Source organism: Rissa tridactyla, chromosome 4, assembly GCF_028500815.1.
Source record: "Rissa tridactyla isolate bRisTri1 chromosome 4, bRisTri1.patW.cur.20221130, whole genome shotgun sequence".
Classification (NCBI taxonomy): Eukaryota; Metazoa; Chordata; class Aves; order Charadriiformes; family Laridae; genus Rissa; species Rissa tridactyla.
The window spans coordinates 53444798-53469854 of record NC_071469.1 but is presented as its reverse complement, the minus strand read 5'-3'; the positions used below and the strand labels follow the sequence as shown (position 1 = coordinate 53469854).

General features: G+C 38.2%; 1 protein-coding gene across 3 annotated transcripts in view; it reads left to right on the top strand.

Annotated features, from left to right (window-relative positions):
• EXOC5 (exocyst complex component 5) overlaps positions 1-16829 on the top strand; it is a 28496-nt gene extending 11667 nt beyond the window's left edge. For 2 of the 3 annotated variants that reach the window (XM_054198858.1, XM_054198860.1), the window contains 15 exons: positions 1917-1981; positions 2432-2460; positions 2614-2723; positions 3206-3250; positions 3350-3490; positions 4592-4674; positions 5142-5351; positions 5617-5652; positions 6546-6693; positions 8852-8960; positions 9665-9785; positions 10559-10645; positions 13347-13455; positions 13903-14118; positions 14583-16829. In XM_054198858.1, the coding sequence (XP_054054833.1) occupies positions 1917-1981; positions 2432-2460; positions 2614-2723; positions 3206-3250; positions 3350-3490; positions 4592-4674; positions 5142-5351; positions 5617-5652; positions 6546-6693; positions 8852-8960; positions 9665-9785; positions 10559-10645; positions 13347-13455; positions 13903-14118; positions 14583-14771 (1698 nt within the window). In that variant the 3' untranslated portion in view covers positions 14772-16829. The remainder of the gene's footprint in view (positions 1-1916; positions 1982-2431; positions 2461-2613; positions 2724-3205; positions 3251-3349; positions 3491-4591; positions 4675-5141; positions 5352-5616; positions 5653-6545; positions 6694-8851; positions 8961-9664; positions 9786-10558; positions 10646-13346; positions 13456-13902; positions 14119-14582) is intronic. The other variant, XM_054198859.1, reaches the window with a different exon arrangement.
• The last annotated feature ends 8228 nt before the right edge of the window (positions 16830-25057 follow it).

Here is a 25057-nt window from a genome sequence, read left to right as displayed (position 1 = left end):
GTTCATGAGAATATTTTGTGTGAAAATTTTCCCTTGTCCATGATTTTTCAGGTTTTTTTTCTGGGTATGTTATAGCCTTTAAGTTGTATTTCACAGAATATATACTTATTTTGGTTTAATAGTTTACAGAACGCTGATTCCATTAAAAATGAAATATGTCCAGTTTTAAGTTGAAACTATGGAGAACTGATTTGTCACAGCTTCTGTTGTACGTACGAAAAGGCCTTGAATTCAATAAAATCTAGGTTAGTTAACAGCTATTTTGTGAAGAGAAGACAAAGAAAATGTTGAGTCTGTGGGGTGTTTTGTTCTTTTTCTTTTTCTTTATTTTTTGGCAACATCGGTGAATAACTGCTAGTATATAGACTCTTCTAATGACATCAGTATTGATCATGATCGTTAGGTATTAAGGTTGCTGTAAGCTAATAGAAGTAACTGCTGTTTCATTGGATTTATTTGAGGAGCGTAGCTGCTTTTGATTTAAGAGGCTATTGTAATCTGACAGTTCAAAACATAAGCTGCTCTTAATAAGCAGGATGGATAGACTTTGAGAGCCCCTGTTCTTGCTGAAAAACCAACATAGCGTGATGCCTCTGCTCTGTATTCTTACCTGTGTGTCTTGGTCTATTCTGGAAAAGTTTTAATCCCAACCTGCACTAAGTGGTGAGAGAATAGGATTTTGTTACTTCCTTTCCTCTCACTCCAGTTCCCTGCAACATGACTAACAGGAAGAACAAGATAAACTGCATGTTCTTCGTTGTGTTGACTTACAAAGATTTTGCTTGAATGTAGCTGGAGCTTTCATCACCCCCATCGAGGTGCCTTCCAGTCACCAAGACAGCATAATAAAGCCTGTAAAACCATCCAAGAACTGTGTCTGGTTCGGGCCAGTCAACACTCTGTGCTTAAATCCACTGGACTTCAGTGGCAACTAGCTGCTTTCCCCACATTTTCAAATTGGTGTTTTCTGTAGTTTTAGCCTAGTGAAACAGTCACTAAGCGCTAACTAGGTGCACTTTCCACGGTGACTGATAATGGAAGAATAAATGATAAAAGATCTTGTTGTCCACGACAGAGCAGAAACTTGCAAACTTTTTGTTAGCTTTTGTATTTGTGCAACTATTCCTGTTTTGTAGATGCATGATTAACTGACTTTCATCTTGGTCTTTGCTTTTGACTTCAGAGTTTATAATTTCTAATAAAGCTTCCATTTCTCCTTCCTTGGGAGAATGTGGGGTACTCCAACTGTGCTCTGCTTCAATCCCCTTCCTGCCCGCTCCACACCGAGCATTGCCATGGCTTTTTGGGATACAGCTGTGCAGCTAATTTCATCAATCGCAAAGAATTCCCCAGTGCTTTTCCTGACATATCTGAAAGTGTTGCTAGCCATTTCACTTCCAAGTTCAACAGAGATTTCTTTTGGCTGGGTGTGATTCAGTTAAGACTTTTATCCTAATCCCTTGTAAAGTATAACATTGCAGTTCAGCCAGCTCTGTGTTACAGCTATGTATTTTATTCCCAGATGGAAAGGGTGCAAATTTTCACGAGACTGCTCTAGCCACGTTCTGATCTAATCAGCCCTAAGGAATCTTTGGTCTGCAAGTTGTATAGCAATGTTGGCATAGTGCAGTGATGAGCTGTTTGTCCAGGTAGCTTAAACACCTACACAGATAATAAAAGACTTTTTATCATGTTTTGACCCATATAATTTTATTAAAAAAACCCCAAACCTTAAGCATCATAAAAGTACATAAAGGAGCTTTAAGGGGGTGGTCTCTTCCCCGGGTATATCAACTCAGCCAGCTTTAGAAATAGAAACTACATGTATGAAAATTGACAGTGAGGGGGGGGAAAGGAATAGCTGACAATCAGATCAGACCTTTTTTAATACTTCTGTCATGTTTTACTCTTACCAGATTAAAGAGGCAGCTGACATTATTCAGAAACTGCATTTGATAGCACAGGAACTGCCTTTTGACAGGTAAAATTCTATCTGAACATCTTTTTTTTTAAAAAAAAAATAAAGTCTTCATGTAGCTATAATTTTCTGATGCTTCCCTTGTCTACTTTTTTGGTGCTTTACTTAATGATTCATGTAGCTTTTGAGATGGATTGTGTGCTTATTTCTCTCTCCTCTATTCTCGAATTTGTGTTCGCACGCTCATGTTATGTTGTAGGATCATCTTTACATACACATCCTAAACTGCTTAGCAGACTTATAATGGGATAATTTTGCTGTGCTGACTTAATGCTAGATTTGAATTAGATGCTTGTAGGTTTTTGTGGATATAAAGCATGTAACTTTTCTGCCGTCTTTGTGTTACATGTTTTCATTTTTAAGTAGGGTGTCTGTTACTCATGATCTAGGATGTCTGTGATTTCTCTTGAGATGTGGATTTGAATTTAATCATGGTATTTTTGTTGTTAACAGGTTTTCTGAAGTAAAATCAAAGATAGCAAGTAAGTTATCTATCCAGTTCAATCCACATTCCTATATTTGAATTGTTTAAGATGATTAAAAAAGTATGCAGTACTGTCAGTATTACAGTTTTTGTCAGTGCTGGCATTACATACCCTGATGGATTTTTGTTGTTATCCCTGTTTCCTTTCCAGGTAAGTACCATGATTTAGAGTGCCAGCTAATTCAAGAGTTTACCAGTGCACAGCGGAGAGGCGAAATCTCCAGAATGAGAGAAGTAGCAGCAGTTTTGCTTCACTTTAAGGTAAAAACTGAGGGTTTTCATTTAAGTACATAAATAAAACAACCCACAGTACAATAAGTGTGTGTTTGAAGTGAACATAATTGCATGAGTACAGCCACCATATCATATAATATGTATAACTTTAAAAATACTGAGATGTTCCATCAAAAATCAAATGCAGGGGAGTAAGAGGCAGAAAATGGAGGATTGGAGACCGTGTCAGTAGGGACCATTCAAAGATAATCTTTTCTTGTATGTGTGGGAACTAACTTTCATGCTTGAGAAAGAGTGTTGAAACCTGTGGTGTGTATCCATGTACAGTGGTGATAAGTGATGTTACGTTAGGTTTGTGACTAAAATGGGTTTGAAAGAGTCTATACTTCTGATGAATCTATACTTTTTGCAATAACTTTTTCACGGAGGTTTTATTTACTTGATTTCATTCTATACTGAAAGCGTGGGGGAACCTGCCTTAACATTGAGTTGTTTTGCTCCTTCCATAGGGCTATTCCCATTGTGTTGATGTGTACATAAAACAGTGTCAAGAGGTAATGCATTTTGTTTTATGCATATCAATTTGAGTGTTGATTTATTTAGTTGCATAGGTGGTTGTAAATATGTTTTGAAATGTGCTTCTAAAACCCTAGGGTGCATTCCTGAGGAATGATGTCTTTGAAGATGCAGCCATTCTCTGCCAGAGAGTGAATAAGCAAGTTGGAGAAATCTTTAGCAACCCAGAGACTGTGCTAGCCAAACTCATTCAAAATATCTTTGAAGTTAAACTTCAGGTATTTCAAATTTTAACATGCTGAAGTTCATTGAGGAGACTTGTCATCCAAAAATACTGTATCTAGTAGCAACAGTTAATGAGAATTTACAATATTTGTAATCTTGTATAAGAATGTAGAATCACAGTTGATTGCTCTGTAACAATTCAGACAAACAAGCCTATATCAAATAAAGCTGCTTTTATTCTGAATACAGTGCAACTGAAAATACTCAAATTCAATATGTAAAATTATGTGGGCATCAGTGTGTTCATTAGCTAATTCACAAAATGTCATATGCCTATTTGATTTCTTCTGTATGCCCCCTACCAAGAATATGTCAGGAAAAGAGGTTTCCCATTTAATAAGTATCTTTAATCTGTTCATTCTTGGAATTGGGTTTCGTGTGTGAGGTTGTCATTGAATAAATAAAAATAATTTATGTTGTGAATACTGTCTCACAGCTAATGCAATATTTATATGAAAGTCTGTAATAGTTGAAAATACTACATTTTCCATCCTGTGAATACACGCAGTTAAGTGTATAAAGTCGTCAACATGACTATTTGTTGCAAAAAGCAATTTCCCTGTAGACATTATTCTCGTTATAGTGCAGAGATTGAGCTTGTGCTTCAACCCCAAATCTGTGTGTCAGTTTTGACTTAGTATTTTATGGTAAATGATATTTTTTGTCTAAATACTCAATGACAAGAAGGCTCTAAGCTTGTATCTGCTTTGTGTATGTATTATGATAAGCAAATATGTAAGCATCTCCTTTGCTTACTGTCAACTTTAGAAATGCCCCTAGGCTTCTGGTGCTTTCGATTCTTAAAAAGAGGGGCTTTTGTGTTTGTTGGTCAAGCATATTTTCAAAGCAATCTGTCTTTTGTCTTTGCTTCACACACTACTGCTTTGTATTATTAAATATTTTCTTCTAAAAGATGCATCTAACTATCTGTAGATAGTGCGGGATCTGTAAATTAGAGATTTAAAAACAAAGACTATATGAATTTCCTTAAGAAAGATATACGCTTTACAGTAAACTACATATAATCTAGCAAGTATTGAGTATGACCTGTGGTTGCTAGTTCATCTTCTAACAGATGTACCCAAATCTTACAGAGTTATGTGAAGGACCAGCTAGAAGAACACAGGAAATCAGATGCAGAACAGTATCTTAAGAATCTCTATGACCTCTATACAAGGTATTTATATATCGATGGCGAAATTATTGTTGTAGATATTCTTTTGTAATAGTTTGACGTATTATCAAGATGTAGGAAGAGAAGCCAAAAACGTAAACTCCTGATAAAAACTGAAAACTTTTTATGGCCATTAACCTTTATAATGATTGCTTTCATAAAGAAAAAATTAAAATTGCCATTTTTATTTTTAATGGGAAGTATTTTAGTATACTGATCTTTGAGAGTAATTTTAAAACTGTGCAAAAACCTGTCCTCTGCATCTCACTGGCGACTTATTTGATTGCAATTGTACTGTATGTAATTAAACATGAATTATGCGGAATTCTTTACTTAAATGTAAAGCTGCTAGAAGTCTTAATCGCAATCAGGATTCCGTTGTGCTATGTACTTTACAAACATGTAATGCTGTAATTCATACGAATTCAACCTTTTCCTCCTCTCCCCTTCTTTGTTTCTTTTGCATAAAGAACTACTAATCTGTCAAGCAAATTGATGGAATTTAACTTGGGTACTGATAAGCAGACTTTCTTGTCTAAGCTTATCAAATCCATTTTCATTTCCTACTTGGAGAATTACATTGAGGTGGAAATTGGTTATTTGAAAAGTAGGAGTGCTATGATTCTGCAACGCTATTATGATTCCAAAAACCACCAGAAGAGGTCCATTGGCACTGGAGGGTAAGTTTCTTCTGTGAAGTTTCGTACTTTTAAACGGAAGGGAGGCGGTAAGGGGAGAAACAGTATTTGCCATGTCAGATATGCAGTGATGAACTGCAAAAGAGCAGGCTTCTCAAATGACCTACAGCTTTTTATAATTTGCTATCACTTGATGTTAACTTCTGCTAAAAAGTGTATTGCTCTCAGTACATGTGAAAGGTGATGCATGGTATTTATACGTTCATGGGAAATGAAAAATACCAGTTAAACCTATGTTTCAACTTAGGATCCAGATCCACAAAAGGACTGAAGCAAAATTAAGGTACCTAAAGCATGTATATGTGTGTATCTAAAAGCATACATTTTTTTTCACCTGCCTAGGTCTTGTGGTCCCCTCCCAAGACCTAGGAAGGGGAAAAGACCATAGCAATGTCAGTGAGAAAGCTCTTAGTGAGCCCAGAAGATGCAATGGACTTAGAGAAAGGTAAAAAAAGACTTCATTATCCTCAGGGTAGAGAATCTCTAATAGAGGAGTAGTGAGAAGTGGGAAAGGAAGAATTAAAACTTGTGTGAAGCAGAGGTGATAAGACTACTGCACCTTTCAAAGAGCTACTTGGTTCAGTGTGTCAGGAATGGAAAGTGATTTGGAGAGAACAGCATCAGCAAAGTAATTAAATGAATTAAAAAACAAAGATGAAAATTTAATTTTCTTGGGGAAAATTAAATTGAATGTTGTGTCTGACTTTATGGGTTGTTTTATGCATGGAAATGTGTTGGAGCATGCTTGACTAAATCAGGACTGCTGAGATAGTGGATGAGGATGAGAGGATTTGTAGGTGTGGATGAGATAGAAAGCTCTTATTAGTGTTTTGAAAGTACAGTGTGACAGAATGTATGGAGGCTACGCTTCGTCCACAGAGCATAAGTGCCATAAGATTGAATTGGAATTACTCTTATTCCACAATCGGGAATAGCTGGTCCCATGGTGTGAATGTGCCATGGTAGAACACAGCTGCCCATGGGATCAGAGGTGGTAGTTTTGCATTTACTGGCAACTTTTTAAGCTTGCAAGACTGTCTTAATGCTTGCACATCCTAAACTGTGTCTTGGGTTCTGTTTTTTAAGTTAACAACTACAATATCCTAAATCATTGTTGAATTTGAGCATCAAAATTTCCATCTAGTGACATCTTCTTTTGGTGTATGTTTGTTCTAGTATTCAAGACCTCAAAGAGAGAATAAGGCAGCGTACAAACTTACCACTGGGGCCAAGTATTGACACACATGGAGAAACTTTTCTGTCACAAGAAGTGGTGGTTAACCTTTTGCAAGAAACTAAACAAGCTTTTGAAAGATGTCACAGGGTAAGTTTGCTTCCTGTGATTTCCATTAATGATATAATTTTGTGCGTGAAATTAAATCTTGAGGTTCAATTTTCAGTTGAAGTGTGAAGGGAGGAAAGGAAGGACATTATTAAGCAAATCAATTCTCTTTTGTATTTTTCACTGAATCAGGGTCATGATGGAGGCTAAGGGTTTGCTTTTGAAATGTGGATCTAATTTATTTTCTGGGTTTTAATACTGTCTGCTTTTGGAAGATGTAGGCAGGGTTAAACCTATTGTCTACACTGCTTTTCTTACTAAATTAGGCCCAAGACTTGAGAAACCTTTAGTGTATTTTTTCTGCTTTAAAAATATAGAGAATAGTTTGACAGTTGTTTTCCTGTGTCAAGTGCCATTTCTTCTAGCATTAGAGAATATCACCAGTAAAATGCTGAGAGGAATAATTTTTAACATGCTTTACCTTGGTAGCCCTCTACTACTCTTTAAATGTTTTAGTCTAACAAAAAGAAGTTTTTTCCTTCTGATTAAATCTCTGATTTTACTGCCTGTCAATTATTGTTTGTCTGATACTTCAGTGTAAATGAAAATTCAATTGCAAACTTAAATGGTAGGGATTTTTTATTAGCTAACTACACTGATTTCTAACAAACTTTAACACCTCTAACATTCTAAATTAGCTTAGTGCAGAAAAACTTAACATTTTAGGTATTTAGAAGTTTTAATATTTTATATACTTAGAGGGGCCAAAGATATAACAAAATACAGCTACAGCGCAGTTACCTGTACACACTGGGATGACCATCTTCCTGGTGGTGAAAGTCAGTGACTGCAAGGCAAGCAGGCAGATCATTATTTTTCTCAATATGGTAGTTGCTAGAAATGGTTGTTAAATTCATGATATAAACTAACTTTTTTCCAATTGTTCACAATTTTTTTTATTTTTTCTTTCCTGTCGGGGTCAGAATTTTTCATACTTGATCTGAAAACAATTGTATGTATTGGGGTAGAAACCAGCACTAAATGGTTCTCAGTATATTAGAATTAGAGGTGCGTAACTTGCTGCTAGGGTTTTGTTTGTGGTCAGGGCAACTCACTATGCAAAAGAGAAGTTAAATATGTCCCTGGCTAGCTAATTGTAATATTTATATCGTATGACAGATGCGTGCAGGTACGCTGTGTGTCCCAACTGTGACAGCTTTAGGAAAAATAAAGTTGTAATTCTGAATGTAACTGTATATTGCAACATTTTGGTGTTTGGAAATCTCTGTAATATTTTGTTATTGGGGTTTATTTTGGTTTTTTTTGGAGGGGGGAATACAGCAGAAATCTTTGGGAGTGTTGTTACATAAATTAACTTGATTGCAATCGTAATTTTTCTTACTCCTAGCTTCATAAAGTCTTCATATAATTCCTTAAAAACCAAAGCCATATTTCTTATGTGCAGAAGCCCTGTTGCGTTTTTCTTTAGAAAAGGGATTTACTGACAGGTTGCTGTCCAAAATCCCATGTTGCTTACAGCTCATGAAGGTACAGATGCTCTGTGTATGTGTGCGCATTACTTCACTTAATAAAAATTTTCATGCTCCGTTGACTCCAGCTGAACTGTCATAAATGTAGCTGAAGTTCAGCCTGTATTATTTTTTTTTTTCTGCAGTACTGTGGCAGTGCTAAAAGAACAGCCACACTGGCTGAAACTGAAGGTCCAGCAAACCCAGTGTCCTCTCTCTGACTCTGGCCAGTGGCAGAAGCTTAGTAAAAGAGAAAAAAGGCAGGGCATGGATAAAGTCAGCTTTTCTATGTACATTTTCCCAGCTTCCAGCAGTATGCAGTTTAGGTAATTCCTGAGATTACATCTGGACAATTGTGTTTTGAGGACTATTAATTAATATCTATTATTAATGTTGTTATTATAATAATTATAGTAAACTGTTGATACTTTTGCTTTTTCTAGCATCCTGTGGTGTGCTAGCTTTGGTTTACTCGTTAATGCCAAAGGGTTTATTGATGCTAAAGGCTGTTCCTGAATAGTTCTCTGTATGGACACTTTTAATTTATAATAAAATTCCAATTACTCTGGAATACTTGTTACATTTTAAGCTTATCCCCTACACAATATTGGATAAACTTTCAAATATATTTAGAAGTGACCTTTAGGATAAATTTTTTTTTTTCTTTAAAGCTCTCTGATCCATCTGACTTACCGAAGAACGCTTTCAGAATTTTTTCTATGCTTGTAGAGTTCTTATGTACTGAACACATCGATTATGCATTAGAAACAGGCCTTGCTGGTGAGTTTAATATTTTCTGAGCATTTCATCTCATTGGCCTTTTTGTGCAGATGATCTTTGCAGGTCCTTGCTGTGCCTTATTGATTGGCCCTGTCCAGGATGTATTGGTTAAATTAAATTCAGTTTGTGTATTTGGGAGTCAGCATTTAATGTTTTCTATAGTGTAAGTTCCATTTGGGGAATTGATGCACAGTTGGAAACATGCTACTGTCTTCATTGTATTACAGAAATTGGGACATCAGCACTTCCTACCTCTTTTAATTGTTCTCTGTGCCATAACAATAGAATAGTTCTATATTAAGACTTAATGTCTTATGTTTTATAAGAATTCCATGCTTGTTTGTATACCTGTGCATTTTTAAAAGTGACAGTGAGGAACAAAACTGCTTGTATTAAAGAAGTTAAAATCTTGACGGTGAGAACCTGTCTTTCCTACATGAAAGCATAAAGCTCGTGTTCTGAAGAAATATTTAAATTGGCCATTCGATTTTGCTTTTAGAAATTTTACAAGCAAGATATTTCTATGCTTGTGGTTATTACCCAGTATAGAGAAGTATTCTATGTATGGCACCATGGTAAATTTTTGACACTCTTAAGCCTGTGATTTAAGCATTCATGAAAAAATTCTGCATATTTCAAAAATCATCATGCAATTATAAGAACTGCATATCATTACAATCCTAATGAAACCTTCTTTGCTTTAGGCATTCCCTCTTCTGATTCAAAGAATGCAAATCTTTATTTCTTGGATGTTGTTCACCAGGCCAATACTATTTTCCATTTATTTGACAAGCAGTTCAATGATCATCTGATGCCATTGATCAGGTACCATATTTTGATTAACAGTGCCTTTGTGAATGGTCATTTTTGGTGAAGAAAGCGGGTTTTTTTCATTCTTCATCCCTGTTAAGAGTAGTTTATTGTTGGAGTGGTTCAGCTTGATGTTGTGGGAAGATAAAATGCTGTAATGAGAGGAGGAGGAAGGGAAGTTAAACAAGTTGGTACCTTGGAGAACCGGTGGGAGAGAGGGAGCTCCAAGAGTGTTAATACGAAGGAAAGACAAGTTGTTCCTCAACGACCTCGCTGCTCTATTACAGGCCAGGGCTAGAGGGGGTTTGTGGCTGCACCTGGGTCAGTATCAGGGCTGCTGTGACGCCTGGGGGAACCTCACAGGCTCTGCAGAGGGAGCAGCTGCCCATGCTGAACTACACAAAAGATGCGTGTTGTTGGGAGCTGCAGTTTGGATACACTCAAGGTGGAGCGCACTGATGGGTGCTGAATTAGTGTGCAAGAAAATCTAGGTATGCTGCTCACCTGCCAGGGGCTGGCAGCAGCTGACAGGCACACTGCTCAGGTGACACAATGCTGCCTAAAGCGTATTGCAGCATGGATCAGCCCTCAGGAAATCCTGCGCAGGGTCAGATGGCTCTTCAGGCTGTTGATTTGTTGCCCTGAAGCTAGCTAACTCCATCTAAACTGGTCCTTTCTGATGGGATGGGAAATCTTAACACAGTCCTGTTGCAAGTAGCAGACCCATCAGACAAATTTGTTTCAATATTTTAACTCTGTCACGCCCCCAACCCTTTCTACTGTTGCAGTTCCTCTCCTAAATTATCTGAATGTCTCCAGAAGAAAAAGGATATCATAGAACAAATGGAAGTGAAGCTGGATATGGGCATTGATAGGCAAGTAGAGATTTAAACTTTCTGTTCATCATTAATTCTTCTAAAACTCCTTTGTGATGTATGTTAGCTTTCCTTTTAAGGATTAATTACTTCTGAACACAAAGTCGATTTTTTTATTTATTTTTAAATCCGTAAGTATGGACTGTTGTGGATAGGAAACTTAGATTTAGTTTGTTTAGAGGGTCATATTGTCCATGGTAGATTTCTGGCCCACAAATACTTCTGGAAGGATGCTAAAGGATTTTGCTGATGTTGAAGAAGTGCAATAATTCAGTTTTACCTTACTGTCTCAAACTACTTTTTGCTACTTTAAGTGAAGGAGGAATGATGATTGAAATAGGTTAAAGACTTGCAGGATTTCCACTAGGAGCAAAGTTTGACAAAAATAGGTTAGATGATTTGCTTGAATCTGTGCAGTGCTATGGATTAGACCTAGTCATAGAAGTCTGGAGGCCTGGAATAATTTTGATTCTGACATTGACTTGCTTTGAGGTTGTGACTGACTCATTTAATTTACAATTTTTATACCTATCCCCTCATTTTTATTTGGAGAAGTGGAAAAAAAGAAAAAGATTAAAGTCATACTGTTTTGTAGCAGAGGAAAATAACTAACAAGATTAATATTAGGAAATGGAGCTGTTGTGCGATGCCCTACTTTGGTCTGGAAAGCATGGAGTGTTCCCATATTTCAAGGTGGCATAAGTCAACCTAGAACATGTTACCTAAGCTTTCTATGTCTGGTCTCTCTCTGCAGTAATGGAAATAAGCCATCCTGTGGGTGAGCTACTCTGGAAACTTTTATTCAGGTTTTGGTAAGGATCGCACCATACTGGAGAGAGATGAGAACAGTCACTGTATAGGAAAAACAGGCATTTGTGTCCTACTGGGTACTTTCTGCAGAGACATGAGGAAGAAATTTGATATGTTATTTGCACCTGCGTTTTCTGCAGGTGCAAAAAGAAAGGTGGAGATAGAGGATCTGTAAGTGGCAAGTGAGATTTTAGCTGCTCTTGCTGGAAGGGACCTTTAGAGGTTTAAACACAAAGTTTGAAATACTTGAACCAGTGAGTCTTTAAGCTTAGATCTAGACAGATATGTGTCAGTCATCAGCATTAGAATAGTTTGTAACTGTTTGTGTAAAGTAATTAATCTCTTAAAGTGATAGACTTAGGAGAACAAGTCTCTGTTGGAAAGCGGTACGTTCAAAGGTTTGTGCATGGAGACTTCAAAAACATTTGAGCTTTGGCACATAGAAGAGAGAGATTAGTTTTGAGATGAATGTTACATATCAAATGTGTTTGTGTACTTGCTTACATGCTGCTTTGTGGTGCCACTGATGCTATTGAGAATTGATTGTCTTGCTTAAACTAGATCATTCCTTTAAAATATAAAAGGAAATTCCTAAACGTTGATGGTTTTAACATTATCCAATTTGAAAAAGTCCAATAGCAGCTTCTTGAATGGCATTCATAGCAATGTCTAACTCTGTAAAAGTGATTTATTAGCCAAACAAAATCAGTTCAACTGGTTTTCTTTCAGTGTTTATTCTGTCTAAACAGCCTTGTGGGAGTATCTGTGGAAAATGGAAATTGAAGGGAATGCAAGATATAATTTCTTTATATTTCTGTTGGTATGTGGATTGTTGAATGAAGTACACCTGAAATGCAAGCCTGAGCTCTATGCATAGAAAAGAAGTTTATTCCCTCTTTGGATACATATATTCTTTTCTCCTTCACCCCAAATTGAATCCTTCAAGGCTGTAATGGCCTTGACTGTATTTTCTTTGGGGAGGTTGGAGGGGTGAGGGGAGTGAAGAAAAAGGAGGGGTGGGAGGAGAGACGGAGGTTCTATCAAAGGTAGGCACTGAGAAAGGTATGCAGCCTCTCAGCTGCTTTGCTGTTTGACTTTTTTTTTTTTTTTTTTGGACTTGTGAGTAAGTAAACCAGGACCTTGACCTTAAGTAATGTTCTGTGAAGGTAAATCCTATGAAGGATAAATGACACTGTAAAACTCGATTTAGATTTCTGAGAAATACCAAGCTCTGGCAAAGGAAGAGGTTTTTCCTTTTTGTTCTCTCCTCTCCCCTCACCCCCCGCCCCCCTTCCTTTTCCCAGTGTTTCTTATGCTTACTTCTGAGTAACATGTGATGTGATCGAATTCTTCTACACTCTTCGGAATGCTTCCTTCAGTTTTCTAATTCCCTCTGCATTGAAGAATGCTGTCCAGTTTCTCTGAAGAGCTGGATTTGAATGGATTGCCTTACAATTAATGTGTCCCCTTTAAAACCAGCTGGCCAGCATGCTGTGTGCTGTGCTCCAGGACACCGAACTTGGAGGAAGGAGTTTTTAGAGCTGTTGGGTTTTTTTGGGCTGATTTTTCTTTTTCTAACTGTTTATATAAAATCAAGCATATTTTCTCTAGAGAATTGGATTGCAACTTCAGAAGAGTGCGTATGTGTGTGTGCATGTCTGTTAAATGAAGTGTTTCCTTTAACACGTGCTTGCACTGCTTGCTTATTGTAATAAATGTTTGCTTTTACTATATCTTCTGCAGATTACTCAAATGTTCGGTAGTGGGTTGTTTTCCTCGTTGCTTTATGCTGCTTACTTTTGTATAAAATCATATTAGTTTATGTAAATATAAAAATCAAAGAAATTAAAATGTTCCCTTCAAAACCCAATCTGTATTTGTAACTTTAAAGGACACTGAATTGTATGATTGGACAGATGAAGCACATCTTGGCTGCAGAGCAAAAGAAGACAGATTTTAAACCAGAAGATGAAAACAATGTTTTGATTCAATATACTAATGTAAGTAAACTAAGTCCCAGCTCATCCATATAGCTTCAGATGCTCATAAATGTTACCAGGTACAAGATGTTTCTTATCGAACACGCGTTAGACAACATGTGCATTTGATTAATTTACTTAGCTATTCCATTTTGCACTAAGCACCTCCAAAGTCTGTTGTGGACTATTTTCTCAAGCTGAAAATGAACACGAGCAGTTTTGTACCTAGTGTCAGACACAAGTCAGCAGGTGCTGGACGAACTGTCACATTCTTTCCTGGTCGCAGAGGCCCAGATTCAGAACAAGGTTTTTTGCTGATAATTAGCTTTAAGCTATCAGTTTCCGAAAATCAATTATCGGGTACTCTCTAGTTGCTGGGTGCTTTTTCCCCTTAGGATGGCAGAAGTATGACAAAGCATTACTAGAAAGTAAGTTGCCTAATTCTTTTTTTTCCTTTTTATTATTTAGGCTTGTGTTAAGGTCTGTGGCTATGTTAGAAAGCAGGTGGAAAAGATTAGAAATTCTATGGATGGTAAGAATGTGGACACAGTTTTGATGGAGCTTGGAGTTCGTTTTCATCGACTTATCTATGAACACCTACAGCAATATTCCTACAGCTGCATGGGAGGCATGTTAGCTATTTGTGACGTGGCTGAATATAGGAAGTGTGCCAAAGACTTCAAGGTAAGCATGTACGGGTTGGTGATGTACAGCCATATCAAAATTAGTAGCAGGACTCTATTTTTAATCAGATGTTTTTTATTCATAAAAATAGCTTGCTTCTGTTTGAACAGCAGCATTTTATATACTGATGTTGTATGTTCTGTTACTATACCAGAAGTTCTTTATAATGTCCTAAAGAGCAGTTTCCTGAGACCATTTTATTGCTTGTAGGCTATCTTTGTTTATTGAAGAAGTATTGAGTTGCATTATTATGTGTTCTATGTGTAACTTTGCGTGTGCGCGTATCTCCCTACAGGTGTATATGGGCATGTATCTATATGTATTTATGCACACATGAGGAGAGAATGATGGATGTAAATCCTCTGTGGGGAGGAAGTATTTTGAAAATCTGGGTGGGCATTGTGTTATAAGAGTAACTCTAACTCCTTAATATCTGTCTTTCTCTGTTTTTCTCTTAACCACAGATTGCGCTGGTCTTGCAGCTCTTTGATACCTTGCATGCACTTTGCAATCTTCTGGTTGTAGCCCCGGATAATTTAAAGCAAGTTTGCTCTGGAGAACAACTTGCTAATCTGGACAAGAACATCCTTCACTCCTTTGTTCAGCTGCGTGTTGATTATAGGTCTGCTCGTCTTGCTCGTCACTTCAGCTGAGAGCATGGAAAGAAATGTTGTACCTTTGGGCAGGCCTCAGTTGCTAGAAAGCACAGGGAATGATTTCTTACCAAACCGTGGTTGTAACTTTTGTGGTATAATGACTGTTCAGAATAAAGCAGCAGCCATATTTAAACATGACTATGTAGAAGGCAAGCAGGTAAAAATCTGAATGGTATTTCACGTAAGCTAAAGTTCTCCCGGTGAAGAATTTTGCAAATCTACTTGCTACTGATATTTTTTTTTTTTATTGGAAACATGTTGGTGTAGGAAAGAAGTGGTGCATTGAAAGTCTTTTAGTCTTCAATATTGAATTATCAGATACCATTTGTTAGACTTGAACTACAGAGCATAGCGTAGGTAATGGATTACATAGAATAGACCAGTGTAAAAACATTCTTCATCAGTTTTAATGACTTAGACTTCAGCACAGCTAATCATAATCAAATTATCTTTGATTGGTGTTTCTAAGTCATTTCTTTCATTTAAAACGTTATCCTGCCTAATGTAATTTCTTGCTCTAATTAATTAGCTTGGAATTTCTTTGAGATGTAGGAGCATAAGCAACACTATCCCAGAAAGATGTAATTTATTCATTGTGTAGTATTCTAAACAGAACTAAAGTGGTGACAAGTTTGGGGGGTTTTTTTGGTTCCTTGGCTTTGGATTTTTTTGCACCTAATAGTTGAGGGCCCACTGGAATGTATTTGCCCTTGTATGATCTGAGAATTTTGTCTCTGTTTGATACCGGCACACTGAATTTTATGTATGCTTCTAAAGTAAATGCAGCTGCCTTGTCTAAGACATTCTTTATACAAGGTGAAAGGTGCCCATTGTTGGGTTAATGTAAGAGAACTTTCTCCTGTTTATTGTTTTGTATGTAAATAAATTCAGATTATAACAAAATGAAAGGAAAAAAATGTAGCCCAGTTGTTCATATGTGGGAGGAATGGACCATGGCTCTAGCAAAAACCTAGAGTTGAAAATTCCTGTGCTGAAGATAATTGAGCCTCAGTGCCTGAGTAATAGAAAATGTTGAAGTGTGCAAAAGCTTCTGTTCCACTGATCATAATTTTAATATTGGAGACAGGCCACTTTTGTGTCCGTTTCTGAGATGGACCCATAGTGTGCATATAGTCAACCGAAGCAACAGTGATGTTTGAAACATCTGAAGTAGCTTTTCCACAAGCAGTTGAAAATTGTTGTAAATAGACCTTTATTCAGAGTGAGCTCTTGTGGAAAACAGGTTGCAACTGCTGTGGTTTGTGTCTTCAATCTGGCTTCCATCATCCTTGGACAAATCATCTCTAACACTTTATTTCTTAGCATATGTTGCGGAAACTTCTTTCTCTCCCATCTTCAGAGCAGCATTCTAGAAATCTGCTTTGTGGCTTGGTCAAATAAAATTATTTTCCTCTTTTGTTCCTGACTTCCCAGGAGTAGTCAATATTCACAGACTTGTGTGGAACTTCTCTTGGTTAGTTGAGGTTCAACTGCTTCATTTTCTATTTAGCGGAGCATTGTATGGGTAAACAAGAGAAAGGGTGCCAGACTGTCTCAAAGTATTCGGGCAGACTGGCTGCTGCTTTGAGCTCTGGAGCTCTATTCCTTGGCCATGGCAAAGCCACAAAGATTTTGGACACTGGAGGAGGCACGTGCTTGTACTGTTGCCATTTTTTTTCAAAAGCTCTGATGTGAATTCAGATGATACCTCTCTGTTACCTCTGTAACTGAAAGCCAACAATTTGAAGGCTGTGGTTTTATTAACCAATACAAAATCTTTCTACAAAAAAAAGTGTCAATTTGTAAACACTTCAGAACAGTGAACATCATCTTAAGATTGCAGATCGCAGAAGTGCTTCAGGATTTGTTGTATGATTGAGTTATTTTAAGGTTGTATGAAGTGTATTTACCATATTTCTTGCGTTATTAGCTGTGTTTTCCATGCATATGCTCAGTGCAATATTTTCATTATGCCTGTTAACAGGAGGCAGCAAAAAGTAGGTGAATACTTAAACTTAGATCTGTAAACTCTTAATAAAAAGAATTCCCTCCAGACACTTTTTTCATTTCATTTCCATGTTCTTCAAAAATCTTTATACTCAATTGTATAAACCCTTCTATTTAACAAAAAAAAAAAAAGAATAAAAGTAATTTTACTGACCAAATTTATCACTGGTGTGAGCTTTCCCTTTCCCCTTCCTTTAAAAAACCTCCCCTGAAAGAGTTTCTATTTCCAGAGAAGACTATATTGTCGGCAAGTTTACTTTACAATACACATTGGATTGGGATGGGGCGGGGAACTATAATTTTCACACATTTTTAAGTTTAGAGCTCTTATAGCATGTAATTTGGGAAAATATTTCCAGTGGCTTCTGAATACAATAAAGTACTATCCAAAATACAAATATGCCTTTTAATGTTCATGTAATGAGTTAAAGTATTGCCTTTCTAATGTTCTCTCTTAGAACATAGGCGTTTAACAGGCTGGCAGCCAAATGAATGCCTGAGAGGAGGCGTGTATATGTGTGTGTAATTATGTTGTCTACAGTTAGTGAAAATGGCTTTGCAGTAAGCTGTTGTAGGCTGGAAAATCAGCTGTGTTTTTACAAGTCCTATAATTTATTAACATGATTTGGTATTGTATTCTGTTTGCGTATGCACAGAGGGCAGGAAGGAGTTGGTGTTCTGCAAGACTGCTTTTCGACACAAATAAAAATATGAGAACTTGAGAAATGGAAGTGTTTGGAAAAATAAGATCTAGGTCTTCAGAAACAGAGGGTAAGAAGTGAAGAAGACATGAACTAAAAGGATATGGAGAACAATCAGGTTTAAATGAAGTAGTGTAGCACGTGGAAGGAGGAGGTTAAAATGTGAGTAATTAGAAACCTGACATAGACATCCACCTAGGAGAATAAGCAGGATTGGAATTAAAATCTCTTTACAGCTATGTCCCACTCTGAAATGAAGTGAGTCTCTAGAGGAGGGGGACTCACTAAAATACTTTGCCGTGGAGCTGTTTCTTCATCTCGACACCACTGGATTCAACAGAAGAGGTGATGCATGCATGAGTGTACCTCTGCTGTGGAGGATACCAAGTGATGCTGGAACATGAGGTCTGCTTATTTCCACTGTGAGGTGCAGAAGTGCATCAGCAATATGGAGGGAAGGAGAATTTGCCAGACCTCGGCTTATTTTTTGTCTTTGAAGGCTACGAGGATCTGGGTAATGGTAAGTGACTGCTTGACTTGAGAATGGCATGGTATTGACAGGTGGCAGGTCAGCCTATCTCACCATCAATAAGAGATCTTGGGTTGGGTTTTGGTTGGGATTTTTTTTCCACTCTTAGTTTTCACAAAGTCATTTTAAATCTCTGGTTGCTTCAGTGTTTAACTGCCACAGATAACTCAATTTTAGTTGCCTAAGGAGTAATCCTCTGCCATGTAGCTGGTGCTGGGGTCTTATGATTGAGTGTTGTCTCCATTTCTGTAGGAAATGTTGCAAATATATGGTAAAAATGCTGCATCTTACGAAGTGCCCTGGAGAGGGTGAAGCCCGTTGGGTTCCTTCACGGGTTGGGTATGCATTGACCTGTTCTTCAGAAGCCCATAGTTCCAGGTTTCTCAATCCAATAGGTTCATGACAGTAAACCTAATGTACTCTGTTTTAGATGTCATGACAAATTCTAAAATGGAAGGATGGGTTAAGTTTCAATGGCAATACCTATTTTAATAATACCTATCAGATTAGCGATTGAGTTGAACTGGTCATGAATAGGGAAACAAGGCTGAGATGATGTTTTTTTTTCTTATATGAAGGAAGCAGATATCTAAAAAATTGCTTGTCTAATTTTAGATGCAGGTAGCAGCTCTTCTCCTTTGCGCTTCTTGTCCCAGGAGCAGTAGGCAGGATAAGCCAGCCATCAGTACCAAAAGCTACTCTTCTAGAGGACAACTGAAAGGTAGGAGCACCTTTCCTGTCTTCATGTTCTGCTGAATATTGGTTTCAAGGCATTATCCACCACCACTTCTGTGCTAGATGTAAGCGGAGATAGATTTGTGTTTTGCTGTCTACATTGGAGTACGTTCTGGACATCAAGGCTGGCACGTTTGTCATTTCTTTCCCAGTGTTTCTATATGTGTTTTAAGGAGGGGAGGGAGCCAGATCTCCTGCCCAGTCATGTTCCCTGGTTTGCTTGTCTTTTTGTCCTCTGTCCTCATTTCTTCTGGTGGTAAGAGATTTCTATACCATGTCTTCTGCTTATCTTAGAGTGGGGAAGCAGCTGTGTTTGCCTGTCGTCTTTTCTCTTGTATGGGGCACTGCTTACTCTGTGTCAATACAGCCCTAAGTGTATGTGGAAGCCTTGGTTTCTACTTTCGTTCTATTAGCTTTACATCCCTATGCCCTGTTTTCCTTTCTAGATCTCAGAATTGGGCTATCCCTTTCCCCTCTGTTACCACACTACCAACGAGAGAGAAACCTTTAACTTTGCGATATGGCTTCTAGGAGACCTTGTTCAGTTGATCTTTTAATTTACAATATTATTTGAAAGTTTATACTTTCAGATTTTTCATCTTGAAGAGTTAAAGCTTCTCTCTCTTCTTTCACTGCAACCCAAAACTGTCTATAAGGCTACTGTAGCCAGAGCGTGAAGAAATGCTGGTTTGGGAGACAGGCATCATGGCAGCAGTGGCTGTTGCTGAAGGCTTCCTCATGCTGTGTTTTGTTGTTCTCAGACGTGGATTTAGCAAGGATGGAGGAGAGGACAGACTAAGGAATGTCGGTCCTTTTAATTGCTCCCCTTTGTGTGCACAATGGGGCTCTGTAAGATTTTTGGGCTCTTTCTGCTCCCCACCTCTTTGTCGACTGGCTGTTTGCACCAGTCTTCCCTTGCAATTTATTCACCTTAACCTCACCTCATCTGTTCTTAGGGCTGCCCTTGTCCTCCTCAGCCCTATCCCAACGTCACTTCTAGCCAAGGGGATATCCTGGCACAAACGAGCCCTTGAGGTGTCTTCGTTGTGTGTCTACTTTTCCCATTCTGATCATCAGTTTGTTGGGGACAGGAGCTGCTGTTCTACCAGGCGTTCAACCTCACCAAGGCCACCTCTCTGTTTGTAAAGAAAGGTGAGACTGTGGAGAGAAGGTGTCCCCAGAATCGATTTAGAGGTAGATAAACTGCACGGTGTGAAGGTAAATAGCTCCTGCTGAAAGACATGGTTAAGGTTCGCCTCAGCTGATGCTGCCAGTTGAAGACGGTCATTTTGAACTCTACATTGTTTTGATGCGTGGTATTTGAGTGTTGTAGAGAAGCCAGCTAATACGAGCTTGTGTTTGAAACATTTTTATAAGATTTTACTGTAAACAATTCATTAAAATGACTTGCTAAGTCTTAGACAAGTGGATTTTTGAAGGTTGCTCATTTTACTTATCCACCCAAAGTCAATTTGAGTATGAATATATAACATTTTACTCATAATAGCAAACAACTTCAGAGAAGAGACATTTATTCCGGAGGCAGAGATTCAAACTAGACAGCAATGATGCATTACAAATATATAATTATTTGCACTAATATTTGAGCAGGTGGAATGGATTAGTACATGGTCAACATTGCACTGCTGATAACATGTATTTTTCTATATTAATATGTACTGTGCAACATGTATTAAAATTGTCAATAATTCATTTTAACAGAGATAGCAGTATTTATATTGCTGTGTTCTACAGACAGCAGAGTGAATTGTTAAAATGTGCAAAGCTAGGTTAAATTTAACTTAACTTTGTTTCTCAGTGTGTGTGTGTGTGTTTTTAATTTCTCATTAACAAAAAAATTTAAAAATAACAACACCCTTCAACCTAGAAAGATTTTTACTTTTCTGTGGAATTTCTGATCCAAATAGCTTTCACTCCTGCTCTCCCAAGCCTGTTAGGAAACGTCTTGAAATGAAACCTCGAAGACCCAGCCCAGCCCCTTGTATTAATACTGGGATATAACCATGGTTTAGGTGCTTAAATAGGTGGATTCCCTCTGGGGATCTTCTTGAATTAACTGAAGAGCACTCTTACCTTTTTTATTTTTAAAACCTATTTGTTTTTTGCAATGTTGGCTTTTTTTTCCTCTTAATGCATTATTTTTCTGAAAGCCTCCGAGGGTAAAGTCAACCTGTTTTAACTAGTGAATATATCTACTTTTATAAAGGTGGAGCAAGAGGAGAGTTTTCTTTCTTGTCTCTGTCTCTGGAAAATCCCATGCTAAAGAGAAAGTGCAACACAGGGTGAGCTAGTGAGTTTTAGAGCCATATCTTGAATCTTCTTGTCTGCAAGTGTTTCTTGACAGCTGCTTTGTTCTGAGAGGTAGACATGGGGATGTATTCAGGAAAAAATGGATTCTGTTGCTTTTCCTTCCCAGGGATGCAGGCGGGCAACTAAGTTGCATGCAGCAGCAGAGTTCAAAGCAGGCAGAATCCATGCATCTGAAGACTTTGAAATGACTTCCCTATCCAGCCAGATACAAGTTCAACTGGACTAGTGAATCTTTCCCTTCTTGTGTCTTTTTTTAGCACATGCTGATTTATATTAATTTGAGAAATGGCTGTGGGGATGGATGGCTCCTTCCTCTTGTCTAGGTAACTTGTTTATTCTGAAACAGTGTATTACATTTGAAAAGCTGCTTTAAAAGTGTAATGGCATCCTTCTGTGGTGTCTGAGCATCTGCCATAAATGCCTGCATGAACTGAGGCCCTCGTTGAGACTGAAGACAAGAAAGTCTTGCTTAGCTATTGAGAATCAATTTACTGTTTCTTAATTTACTTTTTTCTTCCTGCAACAGTCAGAGCCTTAAACAGTAATTTTGAGGCAGGGCTTGAAGTCCAGGTCCTCTAAAGGAGACCAGAAATAGCCGGCTTATGTTCGCTCAACATATAGGGCACCGTGCCAAATTCACTGCTGGTGTGAGCAGCTGTAACTTTGCCAGCTTCAATGAAAATATGAATTTTTAAAAGTCCATAAGCACGTTAGACACATACCTTTGTCTTTCCACAATTAGTTTTGTTGCTTACATAGCATGAGGCTTTCTGTAGTACATAATCCAATGCCTAAATATAGTAATTCCAATGCACTTGAGATCAATTAGATTTGTACTTTTAAACTCAGTTTTGTCTATAAAGATAATGTTATATTGCTGAAGGGATTTGGTATTTAAAGTGTCTGAACAAGTCTAAGTGGCTCTTGGGCATTATAATTTTTATTTAGCTGCTTTTAGCCCAATCACTAATCAAATTAAAACCTACCATGACTGGTGTATAACTCAGAGCAGACGGTGGAGCGTGTTTAGCTGATAGCACTTAATTTGTTGGCGAGTGAGGTGCTAAGGTGGTGGTTTTGTTAGCAACAAAGAATTCCAGTTTTCAGAAAAGAGGCAAATAGATTAAAGTGGCTTTTTGTGGGACAAAAAGACATACATCCAAGGTGCTGGTAGTCCCTACAAAGATCCCTTTAAAGTCTTTACACTACGAAGGCACTTAAAGGAAATTACTTTATTTGGTCTTGATAAATAATGATCTTGAAGAATAATACTGCCGGTTATATGTAGGGAGGAGGGGAAGGGTGTGAAAGAGCTGTCAGCTTCCCTCTAGGAAATTACTTCAGAACGTACCCTCAGATCAGACCACCAGAGAGAGAATGCCTCGTGTGGCAGCAATATCATCCAAAATGTAGCTTGTTTCCCATTTAAGACACCGTGCACGTTGAGAAAACCCAAGCTATTCTTTGTGCAACGCGTAATTCTCTCCATGTTGGTGTTTTCAATTCAGACCCACCGTATGAGGTAACGATCAGGAAGGTGGGCAGTTTTTTGTTTTGTTTAGTGTGAAAATGGTACATTTAGCAACGTTAGGGGCCTAGCTTAAAAAGAGAAGGCAGAAAATAATGATTCGATGGGAGTGCTTAGTGCTCAACTGCTCTGTCATGTTGCGAGGGCAGAAATCAACAGCAATATCAGCTAAAGAAGAGAGTTCATCTTTGTTCTTTATTTCCAGGACTGAATAAGGCCCTAATCAGGCCTGGGAAATGTCTGTCCTTTACTCTTAGAAACTTGTAAGAGTCTGTCAACTTGGTTTAAAAAATTGCATGAGTAACATAGTGTGCTGTCAGATATGCTCTTGTCTCGAACTTTGAATTGAAGTGTATTTTCTTTTAATTTTATGTGCCAGCAAATTGCTTAATGCCATAAAAGACGAGAAATGGCTCTCATCCTTGAGCAGAACTTGCTCTGTATAAAATAGACGTAGAAAGAACTAGATATGCTGAGGAAGCTAGGGGAGAGTGACATAACTTTTAAAAATCTTTTTGTTTTAATTTAGTGGGATGTTATTTTTGGATGTCAAGCTGTGTGGATTCCAAGGGGAAAATGGGACGGAGCTAATTCTGTGATGAAACAAGATTGTAGAAGACAACAACACAGCTACTCTGGACTGCCATAAAAGATATAACTGGAGCCAAAAGAGGCAAAAGTGGAGCAGTCGTCAAGGCATGGTGACATCATGAGGGGACTGATATTACTGAATTCCCACTCTGTGAATTTAACTGTGTGCTGTGCTATTTGTGTGGGCTCCCTATGCCAAGGACCAAGAGAGGAGGGAGCTATTCCAAAGTCTGATTCATCCTGGCATATAACTAAAGTAGGACAGATGATTTGCTTCCTAGAAGAGTCTCAGCTGCTTCATCAGTTATAAAGGGATGTGAGCCACTTGCTTAGACCAGCTAAAATGAGATGCCTAAAGGGTAAGAATGCCTCACCTACTTGTAGAGGCCAAGGAAGCCCACTGATACTTGTTATTTTGACCCCTGAAGACTGTCTGTAATGAATTCAGCCCTTTCCGCTTGCTTGGCTCATTGGATTTCATTTTCCCTGGCAAATGGAAGAGTCTAGAGCTGATTTTGTTTCATTTGGAAGTCTGGTGGTAGACTAGAGAACAAAGAATTTGATAGCAGGCAAATGCTGCCTTTAAGTGTTTGGTGGTTGTCTTTGTGAAGGCTGCACAGTAACTCTGGCTGCTATGGCACAGCATTGCTTATGGATTTATCTCCCGTGGCAGTGCTGCATGAAGAAGCATGTTAGCGTACATGGTGGTGCAGGCATGAAAACTCTGCTTCCTAAATTGCTTTGATCTTGGTCTCTTTGGTGATCACAAAGCCAAGAGATGAGTCTCTTCTGGAGTAGCCATTCTGTTGTGACTGATGAAGAAAACAAGCAAATGGAGAAACAAGAGAAAAGAGGTTAAACTGGACAAAAGGCTTGGACTGCAATCTGAAAAATGCTTCCTTTATTTCTCTTTGCTTTACTCTAAACAAGTCTTTGATTTCTTTAATCTGACACTGGCTAACTTCAAACAAAATGAGTTTTCTTCTAGCTTGGTTCCCTTCTGCTTGGCATCTCTCTCCTTCCACACCTGCTGGTCCTTGGCAGAGAAGAACAGGCCCTCTCATTTTGCTCCCCCTTGGATCCCAGCTCTGCCTGCATGAGTGACAGCTGCTGTCTGACCGTTTGCTCGACTGATGATTGTGCATTTGTCTGAGACTGCACAATGAGGTACGATGCAAGTTAGACAATCTACAGATGCCATCCATCTGTTCCATCACTGTCTTCTTGTAGAAATGGACTTTTCTTCAGCTGTCCTTGAAAGTTTCTTTTCTGGATCTCTCTTTTCACACTGAATACAGTGAACTTTCCTTCATAGGTGGAGTTCTGCAGTGCTGGTCTTGGTCTGAGTGGCTTCTCAGGCTTTTTGATATTTTAGAGCTGCTCTGGCAGTCTGTTGGGGTGCACCTCATGTCTGTCTGCTTCCTGCAGGGCTCTGTTTATGAGCTGCCCTCGGATGTCCTCACTATTTTCACTCTCTTGTTTTCTAGGATCCATCTTCTATCTAATGCTTGTCTGCTCTCCTTTCCAGTGAACTGAAGAATTAGGTCATTTTTTCTCTCTGCAACAATGAATGGTATTTCTAGCCATCATATTTGCCCTTCTCTATGTTATGAACCGTGAACCGCAAAACATATTTTTGTCCCATCAAAGGACCACTTGGGCTTCCTGATCAATTTTTTTATTTTATTTTTTTTTAAACCAATTCCTTCAGGTTAGGACTTTGAGAGTCCCTAAAGCTGAAGGCTATCACCACCACCAAGGATAGATTATTTATCTCTTTCTGAAGAAAATTTTGGGTTTGCCTGGATGTTCTCTCAGATGCTCAGTCTCTCCTAGGGTGCTTCCATCTGACCTGCCGTTC